Source organism: Hydractinia symbiolongicarpus, chromosome 3, assembly GCF_029227915.1.
Source record: "Hydractinia symbiolongicarpus strain clone_291-10 chromosome 3, HSymV2.1, whole genome shotgun sequence".
NCBI classification, from domain to species: Eukaryota; Metazoa; Cnidaria; class Hydrozoa; order Anthoathecata; family Hydractiniidae; genus Hydractinia; species Hydractinia symbiolongicarpus.
The window spans coordinates 11,491,733-11,516,870 of record NC_079877.1 but is presented as its reverse complement, the minus strand read 5'-3'; the positions used below and the strand labels follow the sequence as shown (position 1 = coordinate 11,516,870).

The following is a 25,138-nucleotide window of genomic DNA, read 5'->3' as shown; positions in this document are numbered from 1 at the left end:
GTTCTCAGATTATTCCACCTTCTGTTAGAAGAGCAAATGGGATATTGATTTTATACCAACCTTGTCCTCAACCAAGGCTTGTTGATTTTTGTATATATTTAGACGGAACGTGTTTGTACTTTTTGTTAACGCATATACACAATAAAATTTTGTTTACTGTCGTCATAACAGGTCTCTCTGTATAGGATTGCTCATTGCTAATATTGTGAAACTTCGCAGCTCTGTCTATTCATGCTTATCCAGGTCATGAACGCCATTGGAAAGCGATCTTTACGCATACATCAATATATATTAATGTAGTATAGCATACTTTTTTACCCCCACCCACTTTAAATATTGATGGGTCATGTATAACTTTTTGACATTACCAGTTTATTTCAACGCTTTTCCTTTGGCTATTCCAATGTCGTTTGTGGACTTTTTTTGCTTTTAAAACACTAAACGTTCCAATAATAAGAAGGTCATTTAGCCGTGGCGGGGAGGTTGGCATAATCAGTTAAATGGCCCAAAGATTTTAACAAACTCTAGGCAAGCTTTATGCTTTAGCAATGTACTTTATAAGTGCGTAAGAAAGCAATTTTTGTTCGCCTATCGTAATCTTCATTATCATCGCCATTCTCAGGATCTCTTGCCCAGAGCTGTGTACTCACAAAACAGCGATGAAATTCATTATAGAGCAAAAATCCCTGGGAACGAGGTTGCTTAAATAATGCTTACAATAATAATCAGCTATTGCAACCTTCCTTGTCTTTTATTTACACAAGCAAACAGGCGAAAGTATCGCCTGTAATAATACAATTTCGTTTTACGGAAAATTATATTTTATATATTACTTGTCATTCAAAAATATACATGTATTAAAATAAATCACAAATCCTGATATGTTTAAAAAATAAATAATAACATCAAAGAGATAATATACAGAACGCATTAAAAGAAAAGTCTACTTCGTGTAAACTGGCGTCGTGCCACGGAATTTCGTTTTTGGGGAACCTCCATTTGATGATGAGCACATATCACCTATTTTTCTATGCTTCATACGGGAAAGGATAAGTTCTTGCGTGGGACGGTCACTACGAGTCCCCAGACCTCCTTGTTGATCTTGGGATGCTGATACTGGTCTTAAAGACTGGAAACGAACTTCATCGTATTTATGTTGTACCTTAAAAGAACAAAGGAAGAAATTTATGAATTTTACTATTTACGGTTAATCTTTTAAAGCTGATAAAACGTAAATAATGGAAAATAGAAATATGGCATAGTTGCTGTGCTAGCTTTAAAGTTGGTTTTCATAGACATCGTAATTGTTGTCCAACTGTTGTGCGGATGGAAACATTTGTTGTGCAACGTCTTTCGTATTGCTTTGTTGTACAACTATTTGTGTTTCCATTAACGTGGTTATAACTGCCGTACAACCGTTAACATATTTTTGGTCGATGGGAACCGACCTTAAAAACACACACGTTTGCAACGTTATTTAACAATTTTTAAATCTAGCTTACTCGTTTCATCATTTTCTTAACTTCAGGAAATTGTCGTCGTGTTTCTGGGTCGATATCGTATCGTTCTATTACATCACCTGAATAAGCAAGAAAAACTTAGAATAAAAATTTTTAACGCAATAAAGACAATGATACACACTACCTACAGCACAAAAAACCGATGCTTGAATATACCTGCCTTTTTACCATGGGATAAAATAATAATCTGAAACAATTTAATGTCCATGTCTTCTTATTGTTCACGCCCCTTTAAAAGACTCAAATTTCATTTTTCTGAAAATGAGACAGGGACAAGATTTCGATACAGTAAAAAAAAAGGGAGCTTAGTATCGTTTAATTTTGTTCAAAATTTTGCTATAAAACGTAAAAAATCATCTCGCTCTGCACTTATTTGATAATGCACATTGTGTCACTGTAAATGTTGGCTGCTGGGTCCATTTGTTCTCTTAATCTAAAAAAATGGTTAAAGGGGTTGTTGGTACATTACTTTGACATTAACTTTTCTTAACTTTTGCTTAAAATCGTACGATTAGTACTTTTTTCAATTCAACGAAACCTGACTGGAGACAATGACATGCAAGCCACTGAGAAAAATTATTCTCTGAGTTTATGTTTTTTTCACAATTGTCCCTGCATTTCCAGGTTGTCAAGGTGACAAACCTGTAAACTGTTCAAAAAATTAAATTACCCGGAATTTATTCTGCTTTGTTAACTTACCAAATTTTTATTATCCTTATTACGCGGTTATCTTGAACACGACTACAAAAATCCTTAATACGTTTTTTTGGTTGTCCCATCTTTCTCATTGCATATTATTTTGCATATTAATGTATAAGACATCCAGCCAACCAATTATTTGTCGAGATTAACGTTTTTTAGTTATCTTACGTTACACAAGTTTTCACACAAGCGAAATGAAATGCATACCTAGGTTATCTTGATATGATGTTTGTTGTACTCGAATGTTCTCTAAAGCGGTTGTCACTTCATCCACATGCTGTTTAGGCGGTGCACTCTTTGTTTTTCTTGGTTTCTAAGAAAAAGAAAAAAACCTTTATTTTTATTATTATTATTTAAAAGCTTAGGAGTATCCGACCATAAAAGTGTTGTTTGTCGACGTGTAAAGGTTGGTTTTCAAAATATAAATAAATGTCCCATTCTTTAATACCTAGTCAAAGCTTCCAAACAGTATTAGAAGCTTTGAAAGTTAAGGGTCATCCTCTATAGACATTGAATTGGAGAGCTATTTTAATAACCAATAAAATTAAAAAATCTTGCCATCAATAGTATCAAAGTTAAAACAATTGGAGGTGCAACTTAGAACGTCTAAAATAAACCAGCTTTTTCACGCCCAAGATTTAGCACGTTCTTTTCACGCCCAAGATTTTGTGGCAGATCAGCTGGTAAGACAATGGTAAATAATACTTTATTCTACGTTATTCCGATATTTTATTGGATGGTTCAGCAAGTTAGTTTCATGTTCGGATTATCTAACACAAAGCTATGTGTATGTACTAGATAAAAGCGAAGGGTTGGAAAATTGATCATACAGTGCTTTAGAGTGCACGATTTCCCTTGCCTGCAGGTTGTCGAGTTATCAAAGAAAATAAGTAATGTCATGCACTAAGACAAATTGTTAAAAAAAATTTTTTGTCGCAAGGTCTAAAGAAAGAAAGAGAAAGAAAGAAAGCAAATAATTGGTAACAAAACAGTTTTTATAAGAAACATTTTATAAGAAACATGACATTCAAATTGTCTAATAACCAAACAACTGGTTAGGCCAGCCTGTGGCAAGCTAATAAAAAAGAAAAAGGAAAAGTACATATTGGTGTTAAAAATAGCAATAGTTTTCGAAGTTCTAAACGTTTCATACGACAAACGCGATTAATTTTGATTAAAACAAGCAAACACGTAAATTTGATCTTTCGAAGTAAATAATGAACAAGCAACAAGTAAACAACAGTTAAAACTGTGACATATAGAAAAATTAGGCAACACTGAGCATCGCAAGGTACTTTGGTTTTGCTTACAAGGGGTGTATTTATACACAACGGAAACATACGTAATAAAATAAAATAAAATTCTCCCCCAATGCAAGTAGTTCTGTACTGTTACAGAAACCTTCGGTTTAATTAAAAGAAGCAAATTACTTTTGTCCGCTGAGGATGTTTTCTTCTATTCTCATTGTAGCTGCCATCTTTAAACACTAATGGATGGTCAAGCATATGCTTCAATGCATGCACCGAACCTTGAAGTGTAGATGGCAGTGGGACATCTCCGTCTGTACCATCAACTGAATCATCGTCTTTTAGTAGTAATTCATAACCTGGATATGACATAAAAAAGTAAGAGAATAAGTGAGAAAAGAATAAACAATAACATAACAATTTAAACGCATTTAAGCTAAGCTCCACAGTAATCTGAACAATACTTGGTTATCTCAATCTAATGCGAACAATTACAAGGTTAGGCGAGACATCAAATTAGTCTCGTTTACGCGGAATTCTAATATTACAACCTGTACCTAAGGCTCTTGATCTATTTCGTGAAATATATTTTCGTAACTTCAGTGCCCTGATGTATTTTGTCGGCATTAAATTTTGTGAAATTAACAAATAACCGTGAAACACGCGCAAATCAAAATCTCCATGCAAAAATTAAAAGCTCGTTTCCATTTGACTGCATTTTTTACGAGGTTCTTCGTTGGCGATTGTGCACTCTTTAATTTTGTCAATGTGCGCAAACGCGAAAACAAGCTTTTCCAGCTTCAGCGAAAAATGCAATCAAATGAAAACAACCCTTAAGGAAACTATTAGGAATGCAAAGCTTATAAAACCAATAATACGGATAGGAAACTAAGTTCGTTACTCAAAAAAGAATGAGTTAGGATGAGTTAGGAGAAGGATCTCCCGAAACGTCGCTCACTAAACTATTATGTTCAAGAAATGAGAAACATCCCACAATAATATGAATACTGAACATACAAACCGCAATTATATCTTCAATAAGAATGAGTTAGTTTATATGATGAAATATAATCGAAGCTGTGTGCTAGAAGATTTCTCTACTGCTTACAAAAACAACAACCTTAAATTGTTTGAAAAACCGAAAAGTTTAAGTGCACAACTTACTTAGGTGGGAAAAGTGAACATCTACATTATACGACAAATGACATTAGACAATAGCAAAACAAACACAAAAATAAACATAGTATTGACGCAAAACAAACACAAAAATAAACATAGTATTGACGCAAAACAATACCTTGATATTTCCTGTCAATTTTATTCGTTTTTTCCCACATTTTCGTTGGCGTTTTAACTTTTTCGTTTTCTTGTTCAACTTCATCAACCTAAATAATTTTTTTTCTCAATTTAAGACAGTTAGTCCTTATGTTTTTTCCATCAGGCAGCTAATAGTACAATTAGAAACTTTAAATCCGGTAGAGAGGTTATTTCTAAAATCCCACACTATCTAGTCTACCGTAAACCTCCGAAGATAAGACTTGACTTGGAATTATACAATTTCATAAGTTTTTTATGGTGGCCTTAATGCACGGGTGATGGGCTTCCTACTTAGATAATGAACTTTTACAGGGGTGATGGGCGTATAAAAGGGTGGGCGTGTGCATGGAAAACAATACCATTCATTCAAGAATCAAATAATACATGGAACAAAATGCATCGGATTTTAGAAGTATTCTCACAAAAACATTTTTGTATCAACATCCAGTTAACTATTTATACTGGATTTTTACCTCCAGGAAAAATGATTAGCTCCAATCATTTTTTCAACAATTCCATGCAGGATTTCAGATTCTGCCTGAAGTTTTTTTTTGGTGATAGGTTTTTAGACGAAGGATCTTATGCATGGGAAATGTTTGCAGCGAAATAATGGGCTTAAACTTTTCGAAGGTTTACAGTGTAATAATGTAACTTTTTAAGTGTGGGACTGTCTATAATCACTATTTTTTTTCAATTATGCAAATCTAACAAGTACTATGAATTTCGATTATCCTACCACTGCTTAATAGTTTTTTCTTATAAAAAGCAAAGATTAAAAAACGAAAACAAACATAGCTGAATTTTAAAGGATTTCGCTTTAACCTTATTTACAGAACTACCCAGCTACCGCGCAACACCAATATTCACTCTACTTACTTGTGTTATAAATATATTTTCATTGCCACCATTTTCTTTCTCTATGTCAGCGCTTGCTTTCACATCACCTTCATCCAATTTATCCTTACTGTCTGGCTCCTCCTTAGCTAGCTTTCCTTCTGAAAGTTTCTTACTTTCAATTGCATCTGTAATGGCAGCTTCGATCATCAAGAGATTGTTTCTCTTGATAGGCGGGAGGTCTGTCTTTACACGATATGATTTCGCTGTCTTTGCAATCGATGGTGCTATTGGTTGACGCGTCTCATCATTCTTAGGTGCTTTCCTGAAACAATAAAAATTTGACACAGTCAGCATGATTAATATGATATGCATCGCAGAAATTTATAAACCTGCCACTTTAAAACACAGAAAAATACCTTTTCCGAATTTTTTCCGAGTTTTTTCAAACAATATATTTAATAAAGTCCTAAGTCTAAGGGAGATCCTAAGTCCCAGTCCGCTGTAAACATGGACAAGCGAACTTTGGCAAGTAAGGAGGACTTGCGTCTGAGATAAAAACGTCTTTCTTAATTGCTTGTGGTGACGATTTTGAAAGTGCGTTTAGCACAAGGTCACAAGCTAAAATATTTAAATTAAAAAATTGTCCCTGGAAGACGATTTAGAGTTGTTTATAGTTGATTTTATATTCAGCAAATTTGATCGAACGAAAAATAAACATAAAAAACACTTAGAAACAAATTTTTTATTGCTTAAGGGTAGAAGTAGTTTAAACAAAGTAGGCTAGGTGTTTCTACGTGTTGGAAATTGGAATAAAATTTCTTAGATTGAAATTAAATTGACTAAACATAGTAAGTCATACATATTAGATTTGAAGAAATTATAAGCAAAGAAAAAAAGAATTTTGTAACTAAACATGTACACGTACTAAAGACAGCTAGGACTTGCTACTCGAAATTTTATGCGCTACATATCATTCGTCGAACCTTTCCTTCTCCTATAATTTGACTCCTTCTAATGTTTTTCATATGTTTTCATATCTATCTATATAATAATACGCCAGTTCTGTCTGTCTGTGACTTTTGCAAAGTGGATAAAATTTCTTTGATAAAGTCTATAAAACATCGTCTATAAATTTGTTCTGTAAATTACCAAACTTTGACGTTAAAGCAATATTGACGTCAAAGGAAAGTATATTAAGATTAGTGAAGCCATTGCATTGCACTTTTAAATTTAAGGCTAAATAACTTGGAAACGGGTGGAAATAACTGACGTCATCTCCTGCGTAGGTAACTAGGGACCACCTTTGACCAATTTGGGTAAGTTTCCCAAACCTGGGTCCCTGAATCCGTTTCGGGAATGGACGGGTTGATGACGTCATCAAAAAACCTTCAAACCCTAATATCTCTGCAACCGTTTGTCAAAAATACACGATCCTATACATTTTCTTGATCAGCGTTTCAAGATCTATACGATGAAGCAACAGGCATACACATTTCTGAAAAAAAAGTTTTGTGTTCTGACATGTCTCTGCTGACGTCATCAAAATTTAAATGACGGTTATTTTTCTCTGTTATCCTGCCTAAGTGGATTTTTCCACGGGCCTTATCGACTAGTATATTAATAAGCCAGTTCCGTGTGTCTGTAACAGGCAAAGTTGATATCGTCATTTTCCTTTGATGTCGCCGAAAAAAATCTTTGATGTTGCCGAAAAAAATATGTCTTCTTTGTCGTGAAAAGCCGCGAGTTTTGTGTGGTTTGTTAAATGAAGTTCTAGCACAAAGTAACGGCTATTGTGTTTGCAAAAAAGATGGCTGTCCTTTTTAAGCATTTGTCTTCTCTTGCCTTCAAAATAAATCTTTACAAAAGCATTTAAAAGGGGGCATGGTATATAAATGAAGTATAGAAAGGTTTGTTTATGTTTTTTAAAGTTTTGATGATATTATCGATGCGAGACATGTTTGTTAGCTAGCATCAACCACACCAACAACAACTAGCTAGGTAGCTAGGAATTTATAAATATGTAGCCATGTTCTTTATACCTAGCTAAGTCTCCAGTTTATATTTAAGTGACCAGCTATTAGCTGCTGTAGCTACCTTATGTTAGCTTCAGTTTTATGTTGCTTTTTACATGTAAGCTAATCTTAGTGGTCTTTGCTAAGAATGTGACTGTAACTTATTTTAATTGACATTTTAAGCTTAAATTAACAAGCCACAACAACTTTTAAAAAAGTATTACATAATATTTAAGAAGAGTTTAAGGACTGTTTTTAAGCAAATAATGTATTTTTCACAATTTGTGTATGCAAATAATGTATTTTTCACATTTTGTGTAACTAAACTTATATACATCAGTTACATGCAATATGACGAAACGATTTTTATTTAACATGTAGTAATTCTGGTACCTTAAGTGTAGTGATTTTTGTTGTTCTAGATGTTCTGACTAAAATTTTTTTGTTTATTGGCATTTTGTCTCAATTAAGAAAAGTTTCAACTTTTTTGAGGGAGTACAACACCGAAAAAACTTGTGTTTTTTTTATATTTTGTATAAATTCTTACCGGGCAGGACTCTGTACAACATACCGAAATGACTGATCCCTCTCTATTTATAAATTTGATGCGTTCCAAATCACAGTTTTTTGAAATTTTGGGTAATGTTTAATGAGTACAAGATGCAAATACTGATTTTTGTTGAATCAGAAGTATTTCCTACAACCATTCTTTTTTTACACTTTTGTGGAGAAAAAGTGTATGCAATATCATCAGAATAACTGATTTTGTTGCAAACTGTTTTTCTTTTTCACATTTTGGATTGAAATATTGTTATAAAGGGCATATATCAATAGACATATATATATACCAAAATAATTAAATTCTGCAAACTTTGATTTTGTCGTTCACCTCTCATCTTTTATATTTTGATTAAACTTTTGAGGAAAACCATAGGAAGTATTTAGAATTTGTATTTTGTGTTGCAAATTTAGTGCAAAAATTTAACTGTTGTGAGGGAGGACCATATGCAATTATATATACTAAAAATAATAATTTGATATTCTACAAGTTGTATTTTTGTATGCACTTAAATGACTGCTTTTTCTGAGTTGAATTTGATGGGTTTCATATCAATTTTGTGGAAGATTTTATGGCTGAAGACAATATAGAACATGCCAATTGAACTGATTTTTGTTCATATTTTGATTTGCTCCTCATAAACCTTTGTGTTCTACATTTATTGTAAACTTTTGTGAGGAAGGACCATATATATATACAATGTTTTCAAAATAATGATTTTTGTTGATTTGAAATTTACTCATTGCTCATTGCTTTTTCGACATTTCAGGTTAAAATGTTTGGTAAAGTCAGTACGGATCATTAGACAAAAAATTGTTTTGTTAACCGGTTAATTTTTACATTTTGTGCATATTTTTGCGGGAGAGGATGGTATGCAACCGAATAAATGATTTTTCAAAGTTTAACTTTTTGTTTTTAGGTGTTTTGTGTTTGTTTAAGTTTGGCTTTTTGATATTGTTCAGGTTGTATTGTTGTATAAGCAATTAGGGAAAAGACAATGTTTAAAATGGGTAAAGAACTTATTTCATAGATCTGTGCTTACTGTTGCAAGCCTTTCTTTTCGACACTTCAGATTAAAATATTGAAGGTTTTCAACATAATCACATAATTAGATGTATACATATTTGAGATATGTGTTATTTCTGACATTATTATTATTGTTGTCGTAACTGTCTGGGTTGTGACTGTCAATGTTGTAACTTTCTACTAACTAGATTTTACACCTTGCATGCCATTGTTTTTCATATTTTGTCTGAAGTTTTGTTGGGAGGATTTCATGCGATTTGACATTTGATATTTTGTGTTAGATTTTAAGAACTTTTTTGTTAAATTATGACTTATATACTTTCTTTTTATGCATTTTCAGATTATTTTTTTTAGTAAAAGGCATATTCAATATACTGAAATATTTGCTGATGTCATCAAAATTCAAATGACAGAACTTTTCAATTGTTTTTCTGCCTAAGTGGATTTTTCCACGGGCCTAATCGACTAGTCTATATAATAATACGCCAGTTCCGTGTGTCTGTAACAGGCAAAGTAGATATGTTCATTTTCCTTTGATCTTACCGAAAAATGCATGTCTAATATGTTGAATTTTCTGACGTTACTGCGCGACGTCAATAACACTACCTTAACGTCAATATCCTATATTAAATTGATGAAGCCATTCCAGTGCATTTAAAAATTTTGAGGCCAAATAACTTGGAAACGAGTTGGTGACGTCAATGTTTTTTAACCGCGTGGGTAACTAGGGACCACCTGGGACCAATTTGGGTAATTTTCCAAACCTGGGTCCCCAAATCCGTTTCGGAATGTACGGGTTTATGACGTCATCGAAAAACCTTCAAATCCTAATATCTCTGCAACCGTTTGTCAAAAATACGCGATCCTATACATTTTCTTGATAAGCGTTTCAAGACCTATACAATGAAGGTAGCAGGTATACAAATTTCTAAAAAAAAAAATTGGGAGGTTTGACTGGCCATTGCTGACATCAGCAAAATGTTAAAACCCTTACGTCTCATTAACTGCTTATCAAAAAGATATGATCATATACATTTTCTTGGTCAGCGTTTTAACATCTGCATAGTACAGGCAACGAATAAACTAAATTTCGCCAAATATTTTTGTAATTGCACTGCTGACGTCAGCAAAAAATCTAAAACAAACTACTTTTCCATTGTCCTTCTGCCTAAGTGGATTTTTCCACGGGCCTTATCGACTAGTCTATATAATAATACGCCAGTTCCGTGTCTCTGTGACAGGCAAAGTTGATATCGCCATTTTCCTTTGATGTTGCCGAAATTCTCTTTGAAGTCGCCGAAAAAATTATGTCTTCTTTGTCGTGAAAAGCTGCGAGTTTTATGTGGTTTGTTAAATGAAGTTCTAGCACAAAGTAACGGAAATTGTGTTTGCAAAAAAGATGGCTGTTCTTTTTAAGCAATTTCTACTCTTTCCTTTAAAATAAATCTTTACAAAAGCATTTAAAAAGGGGCATGGTATATAAATGAAGTATAGAAAGGTTTCTGTAAGGTTTGTTTATGTTTTTTTCAGTTTTGATGATATTATTGATGCGAGACATGTTTGTTAGCTAGCATCATAAAACCAACCACACCAACAACAACCTAATAGCTAGCTAGCTCGGACTTTATAAATATGTAGCCATGTTCTTTATACCTAGCTAAGTCTCCAGTTTATATTTAACTGACCAGCTATTAGCTGCTGTAGCTAGCTTATGTTTGCTTCAGTTTTATGTTGCTTTTTACATTTAGCTAAGCTAGCTACCGTAGTGTTATCTTAGTGGTCTTTGCTAAGAATGTGACTGTAACTTATTTCATTTGACATTTTAAGCTTAAATTAACAAGCCACAACAACTTTTAAAAAAGTATTACATAATATTTAAGAAGAGTTTAAGGACTGTTTTTAAGCAAATAATATATTTTTCACATTTTGTGTATGCAAATAATGTATTTTTCACATTTTGTGTAATGACTGCTTTTTCTGAGTTGAATTTGATGGGTTTCATATCAATTTTGTGGAAGATTTTATGGGTGAAAACAATATAAAACATGCCAATTGAACTGATTTTTGTTCATATTTTGATTTGCTCCTCATAAACCTTTGTGTTCTACATTTATTGTAAACTTTTGTGAGGAAGGACCATATATATATATATACAATGTTTTCAAAATAATGATTTTTGTTGATTTGAAATTTACTCCTTGCTCATTGCTTTTTCGACATTTCAGTTTAAAATGTTTGGTAAAGTCAGTACGGATCATGAGACAAAAAAATTGTTTTGTTAACCGGTTATTTTTACATTTTGTGCATATTTTTGCGGGAGAGGATGGTATGCAACCGAATAAATGATTTTTTAAAGTTTAACTTTTTGTTTTTTGGTGTTTGGGTTTGTTTAAGTTTGGCTTTTTTATGTTGTTCAGGTTGTATTGTTGTATAAGCATTTAGGGAAAAGACAATGCTTAAAATGCATAAAGAACTTATTTCATAGATCTGTGCTTACTGTTGCAAGCCTTTCTTTTCGACATTTCAGATTAAAATATTGAAGGTTTTCAACATAATCACATAATAAGATGTATACATATTTGAGATGTGTTATTTCTGACATTATTATTATTGTTGTCGTAACTGTCTGGGTTGTGACTGTCAATGTTGTAACTTTCTACTAACTAGATTTTACACCTTGCACGCCGTTGTTTTTCATATTTTGTCTGACGTTTTGTTGGGAGGATTTCATGCGATTTGACATTTGATATTTTGTGTTAGATTTTAAGAACTTTTTTGTTAAATTATGACTTATATACTTTCTTTTTATGCATTTTCAGATTATTTTTTTTAGTAAAAGGCATATTCAATATACTGAAATATTTACTGATGTCATCAAAATTCAAATGACAGAACTTTTCAATTGTTTTTCTGCCTAAGTGGATTTTTCCACGGGCCTATCTACTAGTCTATATAATAATACGCCAGTTCCGTGCGTCTGTAACAGGCAAAGTGGATATGTTCATTTTCCTTTGATCTTACCGAAATATTCTTTGAAGTAACCGAAAAATGCATGTCTAATATGTTAAATTTTCTGACGTTACGGCGCAACGTCAATAATACTGTGTGCTTTTTCAAATTGATTTAAAATTTTTGTTTTAAAAAAGTCACGGTTAAGTTATTTTATTGTTCTCATAAAAACCTATGTGTAATGATGTAAACTTTATTACACAAAAGTCACGGGTAATTAATTTTTATTATTCCCTTAAGCACGTCTAATGTTATATAAAAGAACATGTTGGTTTTATTTATTCCCGCTTGAATGGAATTAACAACAAAATGTTTTGACGAAAAGAACAATGAATTTTATGGTTGATTTCGCTCACTATTTCGCTGTTTTTTATGCTGTATCTATAGTGGATTTTTCCACGGGACTAAATACTAGTAATAATTATATTCATATAATAATTTTCATATAATAATATATTTTAAAACTATTTATTTTAATACTTTCTCTTTTTTTAATGGGACGAAGAGCCATTATTGTATTATGGATGTGTCCTAAAATACATTTCACTTACTTACTTACTAACATAAAGCATACAATAAAGTAACAGCAACAAAAAAAATCCTCAATGAATACCTGTGAATGGTAATTCCACACATTTTTTGCAGGTGATGAGCAAGTACAGGTGGTGTACCCTTAAATGACGTCATCAAAGGATTTCCCCAGACTTTTAATACTTGAAGACAAGGCCATGATGCTAAAGCAAGCAATGATTCTTCGTCTGCAATCTGATTACATGACAAATCCAATGTTACGAGGCAAGGAAATGGTCGCATAATTTCATCGTTTATCAAGTCCTCCACTAAAATTTTGGAAGATTGTTAATTTACCGCATGGAAACATCATACGATCCAGAACACTGCATCAAGGACAGTAAAAAATGCAATATTAAAAAAGTTGACTGATCACTTTATGTCTAATTATTACTCACAGTTCGTCGCATCCAAATTTTAAGCGTTTTATTGAGTGGATGTTATCTTTTTGATAATCCACGAGAAAGTGGCGGTTAAAATATGTGAAAATGGGAGAATCTGATCGCAAGTAATAAGGGAGTTTATCATAAACTTGTGAAACATACAAATTTGTTTTTCCAGTGAGTACGTGAAATAGTAAGATATTCATTTTCTATTTATTATTATTATTTGCCAAGGACTTGTATATCACTAGCAGTTTTTGTAAAACTGAAACACTAGATCCTGTATAAATATTTTTAAATAAATAAAATAAAAATAAACTGCACATGTAGTAGGTAGCTTTTTAGACTCATTTGTTAACAGTTTTCTAATAAAATTAAATTTTCTGATTAAATTTTCCAAACAGCATCAAATACTAACTAAACACAGACCTGCTATTTTTGTTTAAGTTATATTATATTAGACAAACAAAGAAAAATTATATGTATAGTTTTTCAGAGCCTGTCCTTTCAGGGTAGCTTTAACTACAAATTGTGGTGCCTCTCCAACCACGATGACATTTTACGAGGATTTACTTATATAATAATGACCACATATTTTAAAACAGTTTATTCAATTAAAATACTAACCAGTTAAATTAAGATTTTCCTCGTCCCTTTGGTTGAATATATTATCAGCAGTAATATCACCTGTTAAGCTGAAATTGAACTCGTTACCAAAATTCATATTTAATAATTCATCAGTCTCATTTTCGTCGTCATCTGGTAGCAGTACATCGTCAATAGCTTGACTTATGTCATCTTCCAAAGAAACATTGATCTTGTCATTGATAGGATCCGATGTTAACACACTATCAGAAGTTGACACATGATCAGAAGGCGACACAGGGTCAGATGAGGCAGGTTCAGATGGCCGTGGATCAGATAATGACACATTATCAGGTGATGATACATGATATGATGCTGACACAGGACCAGGTGTTGACACAAGACTGGGAGTTACAGGATCAGATGTTGATAACTGATCTGATACTGACATTGGGTGATCATTAAAATGATCGAGCTCTGATACAACTTTAGTTTTCTTTTTTTTTCGAGCGGTACCAAATTTTAAAGGTACTGCTTTAGTTACTTTTTCTGGTAGAGATGTCTTAGGGGATAATGAACTTTTTTTCGAATCAGCACTAACAACATGATTAATTCGTGGGACAGATTCTGCATGACACGTTGACAAACTAAAGTGACGGTGTGTCACCATCAAACGCAAATGAGGAACACCAGTTATTTTATTGTGAGATAAATCCAAAGACTCCAGCCTATCAAGAAAAAACAACTGAATATTTGGTATACTAAAGAACTTTGGGGTTAGAATTTGTGTTGCTTTTACAATTATCATGGCTAGTCATTTTTGTGCGCATTTTTAATTTACCTTGAAAATACAACAATTTTTTGACAGCATTTAGTTTTCGGTTCACACAAAACTAAATATTAGAATTCTTTTTGCTTTAAGCCATTTCAGAGTAAAAATTACACTTTTAAGCATACTTACACCTATAGACTAACATTCCTCTAGACTATACATGTTATAATATATATTATTTTATTTTAATATAGATCTATAATATCAACTTTACTTTTAAGGACACTTAATATCTCATAAAAAAGCCTGACTAAAGCCCAGAAGAATTGCTCAGGGTTTAGCTCTAAAAGTCTTTAAACATTAGGACAATAGCACTTTTTTGGCTGTTGTACAAAATTTTTAAAAAGCTTCAACTCGCAAATTCTAACTTCTTCAGATGCATAGATTATGTAAACAACGTTTAAAGTGTACTAGTTACACTTCAAAAGTCTGCTTTAAGGAATAATCCACGTTGAACAAAATGACCATGCTAATGTCAGCACATTTTGAAAATTGAGATCTAATCAAATAACTAAAATCGATCCTAAGTTGTAAGTATAGAAATGACCGACGTAATTACTTGTGGGGGTGAGCTTAAAAATTTGCTACTGTGTCTCAACATATGTTGTGGATGTTTTTAGTCAAAATCTAACAAAATGGACAAAATAGCAAAATACAATCCTTGCCAAAAATAAGTTTGTATCATTTGAGTGAGGTCTACAGAAAAGCAGTGTGTAGAGGCTTATTTTTTCGAATAGTATGTGGAAAGAAAAGTTACTTTTACTGAGTTTCTAATCTTCTCCCTGATTTCCCTTAACTAAACAGAAAGCAACTCTTTTTCAAGTCAAAATTTTCTTATGCGTTGTGCTCTGTTATCATAGTTATTGTCATTAAAACGTTTTACAACATGTGAGATATATGAATATTAAAATATGAGTTTCTACACCCTCACTACGTTTCTACAACCCTCATACTTTTTAAACTGCTTATTTTATTTGTTTTTTCTGAAGTAGTACCGCAGGTTAGAGGGGAGCATTAAAAAAAGGACTAGTGTTAAAAAGTATATTATGCCTGTAGGCACATCAATATATTTAATGAAATAACTATGGAATGACAAAGAACAAGCTTACTTCTGTAATCCAGCCACACTAGCAAAGGTTGTAATATCAGTAAGTCCATTCTCTGAAAGATTTAAATGTGTCAGTTTTGGAAATCGCGTTTTGTTTTCACACTTTTCTTTCTTTTCATCTGTGTCACTAAATAGATTAAAGAATAACGAAATTACTCATGTTAATACACAGCCATTTCCCTAAACTCCATAATGCATATGTCCCCTTATGTCATGAGAGAAGAACAAAAATCTACAAGCACATTACTTTTCTGATATTTGATAACCACGACCAAGCTCTGGTGGCAAATGGGATAATTCACATCCTTGCAAATACAGCTTTTGAAGATTTCTTAGTTTTCCTAGATTCAGAAGAGATTTCTCATTTACTGCATTGTAAGACAAGTTTAGTGAACACAACAATGGAAAGTCATTGTGGGTGGTATGAATGCATGATATGCTATTCACTTGTAGTTGTAATTCTTCTAGCTTTGGAAAACTTCGAAATGTTTCTAAAATCACAAAAGCATTTAATTAACATGTAGCCTGCAAGTAAATGCTTACCGTGTAATATTGTAATATTCAAAACTTTCCAAATATAAAAAAAAATCAATACATACCTAATGACAACTGATTGTCACTTGCGTCAACATTCACAATATTTTCAAAAGTGGAGAAATCTTCACTTTTTTCCTGTATAAAAAATTCAATAACACTGATTTTCAACAGCAAATTTGATATATTAATAAATATTTTCACTTTGCTTATTTTTGCGGATCAAAGTATAGATAAAAAAAACTATATAAAAAAAACTGCCGATTTAGATAGAATAATAATAGAACTTAGATAGCATTTAGCTAGCTAGCATCAAAAAGAGCAAACAGTGTAGTTGGTGTAAAACTACCAATGTATCTAGCACAAAATTAGCTATTTTAGCTGGCATAAAATCAGCATAATAGCTTGCTAATAGAAATATTCTTTCAGACAAATTTTCTAGTTATAGCTAGCTAGCTAGCTTTACATATACTACACAGTGAGTGAGATAATTCTACACTGTAGGAATGCCCCAACACATAGCTGGTTCTAGCTACAATCGTCCATAAAATTTGTTGTCTTTGGCAATTTTATACCAAAAACTAAGAACCAAAAAGTTTACCAAAGTCAGCAAAAGAACATAGCTAGCTAGCTATACATATTTTACAAATGATACGTTTCGTCCACACTTTGATCAGTTTAAATATAAAGGTTGATGTGGTCACGTACAATCATTTACGTCGCTCAGCCACAAATGTCACTTCTTAACATTGAATGACATGGAGGCGGATTGGAAAGCCATATTTTTGTGGAAGAACGTAACACAAGACCAAGGGTAGTAAACATTGACATGTTGTAGGTCAGAAAATCAACTTTGCGTGCACCAGTTTGTGTCAAGTTGCAGAAACAGAAATTATTTTTATATCAAAACAAGTTTTTTGCAGTAACATCTACATTTTCTGTTACAGAAGCTTTGTAAATTCTGACAAGTCGTTCTTATGCAAATGTCAACATGTTTTGAAAACCTTCAAATATACATTTCTTATTTAATTTCCCGATATGTATAGAAATAATGTTGTAATAACTTCTGTTTCTGTAACTTGACATGATCTTTACACCAATGTGGGATATCCTGCTTAACTCCAGCTTTAGCTAGGTTCCAAGCTGGCCTAATTAATTGCTATTATATATAGCTTTATATCCTGTCATAAAAACTTGTTGTGCAAAATAAACATGCTGCTGTTTGATTTTAAGCTGAACAGGGTAACAACAGGGAGTTTCTGCTGTTTTTTATTTAAATAAAGTTGCAATAAGTTTTTTTGGAAAATGTGTTATGCCTGTCAGATGTCACGATTAATCTTTGATGTTTTACGGGAACTTTACCCCTAAAATGTTGCAGGATTATTATTGATTTAAGAGGGTTAAAATAGGTTATAATCTGTGTTTTTATTTTTAGATGTTACAAAAACTTTTCCACAAAATAAAATGCTGAGTGGTTGTTTTAGCTGCTTAGGATACCAACAGGCTGTTTACTGTCTGTTTATTCTAACCAAGGTTAGGATAGGTTTTTGAAAATGGGTATTATGCCTATACAGATGGGCGACACGATCATCATCATCATCATCACTCTCGGCTTAATGTCCGTTTTCCATCCTAGCATGGGTTGGAAGGGGTATATTAATGACCCTCTTCAAATCTGATCTAGAATGTGCTACATCTAAACTCAACTTCCTCGGTCTGCCTCTGGGCTTTGCCCCAGGAACTATCAAGTCTCTACACTTTCTTACCCAATTATCCCCCTCCATTCTTTCCAAGTGCCCCAGCCAATTCAATCTTCTTATCTGGATAACATCTTTAATTCTACGGATACTTAGCCTGCTTCTTAGCTCATCTGAACTCTGTCTGTCTCTTAGACTGGCGTTACACATCCACCTAACCATTCTCATATCATTTCTTTCTAAATGGTCAAGATCTTTCTGCTTCACTGCCCATGTCTTACTACCGTACAACATAACACTTCTTACACAGGCCTCATACAACCTATATTTTAACTCAATTGACAAGACTCTGCTAGTCAACAAAGGAAGTAACTCTCTGAACTTTTTCCAAGCAGAACCTATCCTGCAAGTAACACTTCTTCCAACACCCCCTTCACTGCCTAACATATCACCTAAGTAACAGAAGTTCTCAACTATCTCTAACGAGCCACTGTTGTACATCATTGAAGCTGGAAATACTTCATTCTTTATAATCTCACCTTTGCAACGCTTGCATACAAACTGAATGTCAGCTCTTAACCTTTCACCAATACTACTGCACTTCTTATGTACCCAATGCTTACAAGTCTGACAAAAAATTGAGTTACTAACAACCCCTTTCCTGCAAACTACACAGGGGCACTTTCCAACTACAAGGTCACACTTGGCTGCAATGCTACTAATCATGACTTTAGACTTTGCTGTGTTCACCCTTAGCCCTTTCTCTTTTAGTCCTTTCTTCCACTTCTCAAACTTTTCAACTAATTCTTCCATCGACTCTGCTATGAGAAATAAATCATCTGCATACAGTTACTCCCAAGGACAACTTGTTCTGAACTCCATCCTCAGCGCTTCTAAGATTAGAACAAACAACAAAGGACTAAGCACAGAGCCCTGATGTACACCAACATTTACACTAAATTCATCACTAAGTGAATCGTTAATCCTGACACGACTTCTAGCATTGCTGTACATAGACTGTACCATCGTAACTAGCCACTCATCCTACTCCACCAAATAACTTTACGTGGCACTCTATCAAAAGTTTTCTCTAAATAACGATATACCTGTATATACCTTAATACAAGAAATGAACAAGTCATGAAATCAGTCTTTTTCAGGAGTAGCATGCGATTACACGCACACGCCTTAGCACACGCCTAAATTGTTTTAGACGTGTGATTAATCGCACACTTGAAAAATAAATATTTAGTTTTCAAAATCAACCTATAAAATCCGTTTTGTAGCGTGCGATGGCTGCCCTCGAAATAATTTTTGGAGACTTGTCAGACAAAAAGTCCAATAGATTTCCGTATTGGTCAGACACTTTTAGATCTCAGAAATTATTGAATAGTCCTGGTCCTGGTCCTTTTAATATGAGCAAGCCTATTCATAGCCAACCTGATCATCCTAGCTAATTCACCAACTCCTGACTTAGTTAAAAGAACTAAGTAGACATGAATCTCTATTGCCTGGTCCCTTCGTCGTTGGGAATCAGGTCTTACACAAGAAATGCAGCCATGCGGTTCTTAACTAATGCGAAGGTGAACGCCGACGGAGCACAGATGAACCAAGTCTGGAAAACTGCACTTACAGGCAGAATAGACATTTTATCATGGATTTAATTGCAAATAATTTTTTTATATGACAAAACAATTGAAACCACAGCAGGTCCGAATTTAATGGATTTTTTCTTTATGCCTGTAAAAACGAAACCCACACGCGGTATAATTTTTTTTCTGTAAAAATTTTGTTAAGATGTAGCTGAACTTTCTAAATGAATTTTGAAGTTTTACTTAAGCCACGTGGATAATGATATTTTTCAATTTGAAAACAAAGCATATTTTTGCCTATTTGCTTGAGATGACCTGAAAAATAAACTGTAAATATAAAAATGACAGTATAGTCATGCATACTATTTCAGATATGTAGAAAAGGAAGTTAAGTTTGAGAGAGTCGCTATACCAGTGTCTACTCGATCATCGTGTTTGGGGTTCGCAATTTAAAATGTCCCCCCTTTTCTACCGCAAAATGAATGCCCAACAAAAATAACCTTGGAACCCATAATGCATGCGTACCATTCTTTGCACAAGCGTTTTACATTGCATGCGTTACTTGATTTACATGTGCGAATCATTGCACACCTACTCAAATATTCCTGAAAAAGACTGTAAAATTAGCACAGTTTTTTAAAATTTGCGTTAATTTAATGGCTGTTAATTAAATGCAATGTTAATTTAAATACTGTTAATTTCATGACTCGTTAATTAAAATACTGTTAATTCGGTGACTTATTTATAATATATAAAAGCTTACAAAACATAAAAATACAATTTTGTTTACAAACTTTCTACTATTTCCTCCTCATCTAACGATAGCTCAACGGTGTTCTCTTTTTCAGCGATCTTTTTTTTTTAAATAGCTTTTGTATAATCTTCATACTCTGATCTAAGTCGAAAATTAACTGACACCACTTTTCTCCCAAATTTTCAAATTTTCAACATTGTTTTTCCAAACAACGAAAACTTTTATTTCGATTTCCAAACCACTTTGTAAGCGAGACTGCTTCACTGCCGTGGATTCGACTATAGCCATAATTTTTGCTTTAAATCATATCGCATATTCTCAAATTCGCGTTAATTAAATGCTTTTTTCAAAATAATTTCATTGAATCGCGTTAATTTCATGTCTGGTAATTTAATTTGCGTTAATTTCTTGACTTGTTAATTACATGGAATAAGGCACTAAGCGCTTGGACTTATGTTAACATCCAGCTGGTACCTGTGTTTCTATTTAACTAAAGTTACACTACAATTTTTTTTGTAAGGCTATTATGTGGATGTATGGTATTGTTTACCTGTACTAAGTGCTCCCCCTGTATTAAAATTCCTTTTTAAGTTTGGCCAGGAACATTTTAAGAAAATTTGATACGATGGGCACAACATACATAAATTGTATTTTTGCAGGAAAGTTGTTTTCTAAAAAATATATATTACACCTGATACACCTTAATGTGTGCGCTAAACAAAATTATTGATATAATGCATACTTGTACTAAAGTGCTCTTCATGCGAGGCACAGTTCACAATTTCTAAAAATCCACCAGACATTTAATGTCCGGTCAGGTTACTTGTGACTTAACCAGACATTTTCACACCTGGTTCCCCTGTCTAGTTAGTATGTGTGCTTTAAATCAGTAATCATATATAAGATGCACCTATAAAGTTTTTCATCTATATAATTATGCCCTGTTGGTCTAATGGCTATGACACTCATGCAAATGAGAGATCCAGGTTCAAATCCTGGACAGGGCTAATAAAAAGAAAATTATCTTGCAGTTACCAGGTGGTGATGTATTTTGGCACATAATTCTGCTAACATGATTCACTGTATAATGACCTGATATAAATTTGAGACCTTTTTTAGAACTATTGAATTAGAAGTATTTGCACCTCAGTATTTTCTAATATGATATATATCTTAGAAATATTGAGTATACGTAATCTTCAAATTGTAAAGGGGGAGATTTTTTATTAAGGTGCCTGCCTCTGCCTTGCATTGCCAGCACTGACAGTGCCTTTGCCTACCCTTCCTATGACTTTCTTGGTGCCTGCCTACTATACCCTTGCCTCCCATGGCTTTCCGGCTTTGCTGATTCCTCTTCCTGTTTCCTTGCCTGCCTTTGTCGTGCCCTTTCCTTAAATGCTTAATGCCTTTGCCTTGGCAACCTCTCCACAACACTTTCTATATTGATTTCTTTTAAAAATTTAGTGATTGATTCATGTGAAAAGTTTACATGAACTACTGTCCTTTGCAAACTTAAGTTTTATTTTAAAGATGAGATGTGATGTAAAGCGATGAAGGCCTCAGCAATCAGTAAAGGGCCTGTCATGTGATCTGAGGCAAGGTTATATAAAATCATTTATAGAACTTTTTATTTTCAGCCAGATAGAAAAAGGGATGAATTACGTTATCAACCTAATACAACTTTGCATACGAAATATATTTTTGATAAACTAAGTCCATCTCCAAAGTTTTAAATATTTTATTAGCTAGCTAAATAGCTATTTACACAATGATTAGCATCTTGTAAGTTGCTTCAGGAATTTACCTCAGAAGTTTATGCTGAATATATTAATAATTTAATTTTGAGTGAATAAAAGGTTAGCAGAGTTTTCATATTCCTTTTAAATAGAGTTTGCCTGCCTTGTGATTCACTCGCCTGTGTGTACCATTTTGCTGTTCTTTTTGGAGGAATTGTTTTATTGTGGGTAATACACATTGCTTAATAAAGACAGCTGTGAACATTTCCAAGCAAAAAAAACAGCCATTATTTGCTTTACCCTTATATACTGTAATGCTTCGAATAAACAAACCCCCTTCTAATAAACGCCACCCCTCGAATAGACCCCACCCTTTTTAGTCATTATTAAATAAACACCCCCGCAAATAGACGCCCTTCCTCATAAGGAGGAGTTTAATCAAAATCAATAACTGTTATTGTTTTGCTCTTTTAATTAAAAGGCAATTTTAATGGTGCTATTATAATATAGAAATTTCATAATAGAACTAAACACAATCTTTCATATTTAATACATCAGTAAAATAAGGAAATTTTCTATAAACACCTTTTTTCCTAAATCTTAGATTGGAAATTTAGTTTTCACTTTTAAAGTTCATTCTCTAAAACATGTGAATATCTTTTATTTTCTGTTGTGATTTCAATATTATTGAAGTTTATATTATAGGTATCCTTAAAAACTGCAAAAGAGACGAAGTGTAAAAGATTTAAGAAACGCCGCCCTTTTTTAAAAGCTCCCCAGAAATATAAAAAAATTTAATAAACACCCGGGCGTTTATTCGAAGCATTACTGTAATTGCATCCTTAATATTTTTGTGTTTGTATCTAAAAGAGAAAAAAGCACAGGTGATTTATAAATAATTGCAGAAATACACTTAATTCTGTAAAAACAAACTTTCTTCCGTTATTGCAAGGCAAACACAAATAAAATACAAAATACACAAATCAGGTTAGAACTTACTGGGTGTAAATCTTTACCACTTATGTTAACACAACATAAATCTGATGGTTTGTCAACACAAAATTGCTTTATCTAAAAATGTCATAGTTATAGTTAGTTATATGAACAGGAGAAGGAAATGATTTGAGAAGTTAAATTTCTTGGGCACTCTAATCAAATGGCTAATATTTTTCTGTATCACCGCCACAATAATGAGTTCTTTAATTGAACCAAACAAACTTTTGAATATTCATTAAAAAAAAAAGCCTAAAGTAATGGTCAGACTTCTCAGTTTTGCTATTAAAGCTTTAAATATTCTCTGTGTGTGATATTAAGAATTGTTCAATTAAGTGCCTCTACCCTATTCAAATCTTGCATTTACCATTTTTAAGGGCATTCTAATAATTCTTTTAAACTTAAAAGTGACTAGTGCTACAAGTCAACAACTTAATAAGACATGCCATTTATCTGGAGAAGTGTTATTATTGGCATGGTAAAAAAGATGACAAGTGGATTGCAAAACATTGTATTACCTTTATAATCACTTTTGACAAAACAGCAAAGACATAAAAGAAAGAGAAGCTTACAAGATAAGAACATGTAAATTTTGTGACATCTCTGTATGTATTAAATTGTTTTTCTCTATATTTTTTCCTCTTCGTTAAAGCTTCCAACTGCCTTTTTTTCTCTGCTTTTAATTCTACAACCCAAGCACCTCCTATAAAAAAACAGATAATAGGAACAGCCTTTAAAATGGCCACTGTGAAATACAAAAATGATGGTACTATTTTGACTAAAAATTTATATTTCACTTTTAACATGTCTACAGCTTTAACACAATCATCAGGTATAGTTCACATCAATGAAGACACTGGTAAGGTGCAAAATATTTTTACAAGGAGTCATGATAGAATATACACACTAAGGATGTTACAACTTGCAAGGCATATCCTTATTTTATCTATACAACGTTTTGACTTCTCATAATACTGTTAAAATATTTTACAGCAATAGGGTACCGTAAAATAAATCCTTGCAATACTTAAGAATATCTGGAGTGAAATTTATTGTCTCTCCAACGTACATATTATATCTACATTTAGGCTGATTTATATTGTTTCCCTTTTAAAAAAAGAAACTCTTTTCAGCCCTTTGTAAAAGTCGTTTGCCAAACCGGTATAATTTCCAGAACAGATCTTGGACAATTCTTGCATTCCAATATTTGAAACAAAGTGACTGTAAAATAAGAGCTGTTACATTATAGGCTCTTAAATATTGTTTTCTAAGCATCCTTATAATTTCAGACTAGGTCTTACATTACAAAGGGGAAAATACCTTTTGGACAAAGTACTAGCATTGTAAACCCTAACAAGAAGGTTTGAATAGTGTTTGACAGTTTGTGTTAGTAAAAACTAAGCAAACAGAAAAAAAAAATTCTTCAGGGTGCTAATTGTTTTTTCTTCTAAGAATACATTAGCCAAAGTCCAACTGAGAGGGTTGCTAAATGAAATAGAAATGTTTTGGAGATAAATGTGACCTAAAGGTTGTCAAGCAATTTGCCCAATTTCTGGCCTAATCTTGGGCCTAGAACCTTGCAATTGAGTTTATAAAAAAATATGTGCTTGTATAGGAAAAGGTTGTTTTCTGGCTGAGAAGCCTTTTTTTTACCCAATGGGTTGTTTAATGTTTTTTGGGCAATAGCTAACTAATTTCAAGAGGGACAATAAAGGTTTTGAATATTTATTCTTATTAGTAGCTGCTGTCTTAGTCGATATGCTGATACATTTTAAGCAAAATTTTGAGGACTATATCTAAATAAACAACAACAAAAAAAACAACAACTATCTACCTTCATCTTGGTTACTCTTTCGTATACTGCGAACTGGAAAACATTTGTGCGTGAGACTTGAAGGATAATGTGGAAACTGACTAAATTCAGATGCCATCTCACCATCACCATCGATAAATCAACATGCAATATTGAGATATCAAAATTCTGCATTCATTTTTCTATGGCATATTTTAGAAGTTTGTGTCTTTCTTTACAAAAAGAGATTTAGATGTGGCTATGTCAAACTAAACTTTTACATGCCAAACCAAATCTGTACACTTAAACACAAAACACAAACACAAAACTAAA

General features: G+C 32.8%; 1 protein-coding gene across 1 annotated transcript; it reads right to left on the bottom strand.

Moving 5' to 3' along the window:
* Window positions 1-798: 798 nt before the first annotated feature.
* Window positions 799-25,054, bottom strand: LOC130635715 (uncharacterized). The gene is made up of 14 exons (XM_057445156.1): window positions 24,848-25,054; window positions 23,586-23,716; window positions 23,020-23,091; window positions 16,307-16,379; window positions 15,955-16,198; window positions 15,709-15,834; window positions 13,810-14,495; window positions 12,843-13,068; window positions 5,663-5,945; window positions 4,767-4,854; window positions 3,653-3,828; window positions 2,430-2,535; window positions 1,503-1,579; window positions 799-1,162 (listed from the first exon to the last, which is right to left on the bottom strand). The coding sequence occupies exons 1-14, from the start codon at window positions 24,942-24,944 to the stop codon at window positions 944-946; spliced, it is 2,604 nt and encodes an 867-aa protein (XP_057301139.1). The 5' UTR covers window positions 24,945-25,054; the 3' UTR covers window positions 799-943.
* Window positions 25,055-25,138: the final 84 nt, after the last annotated feature.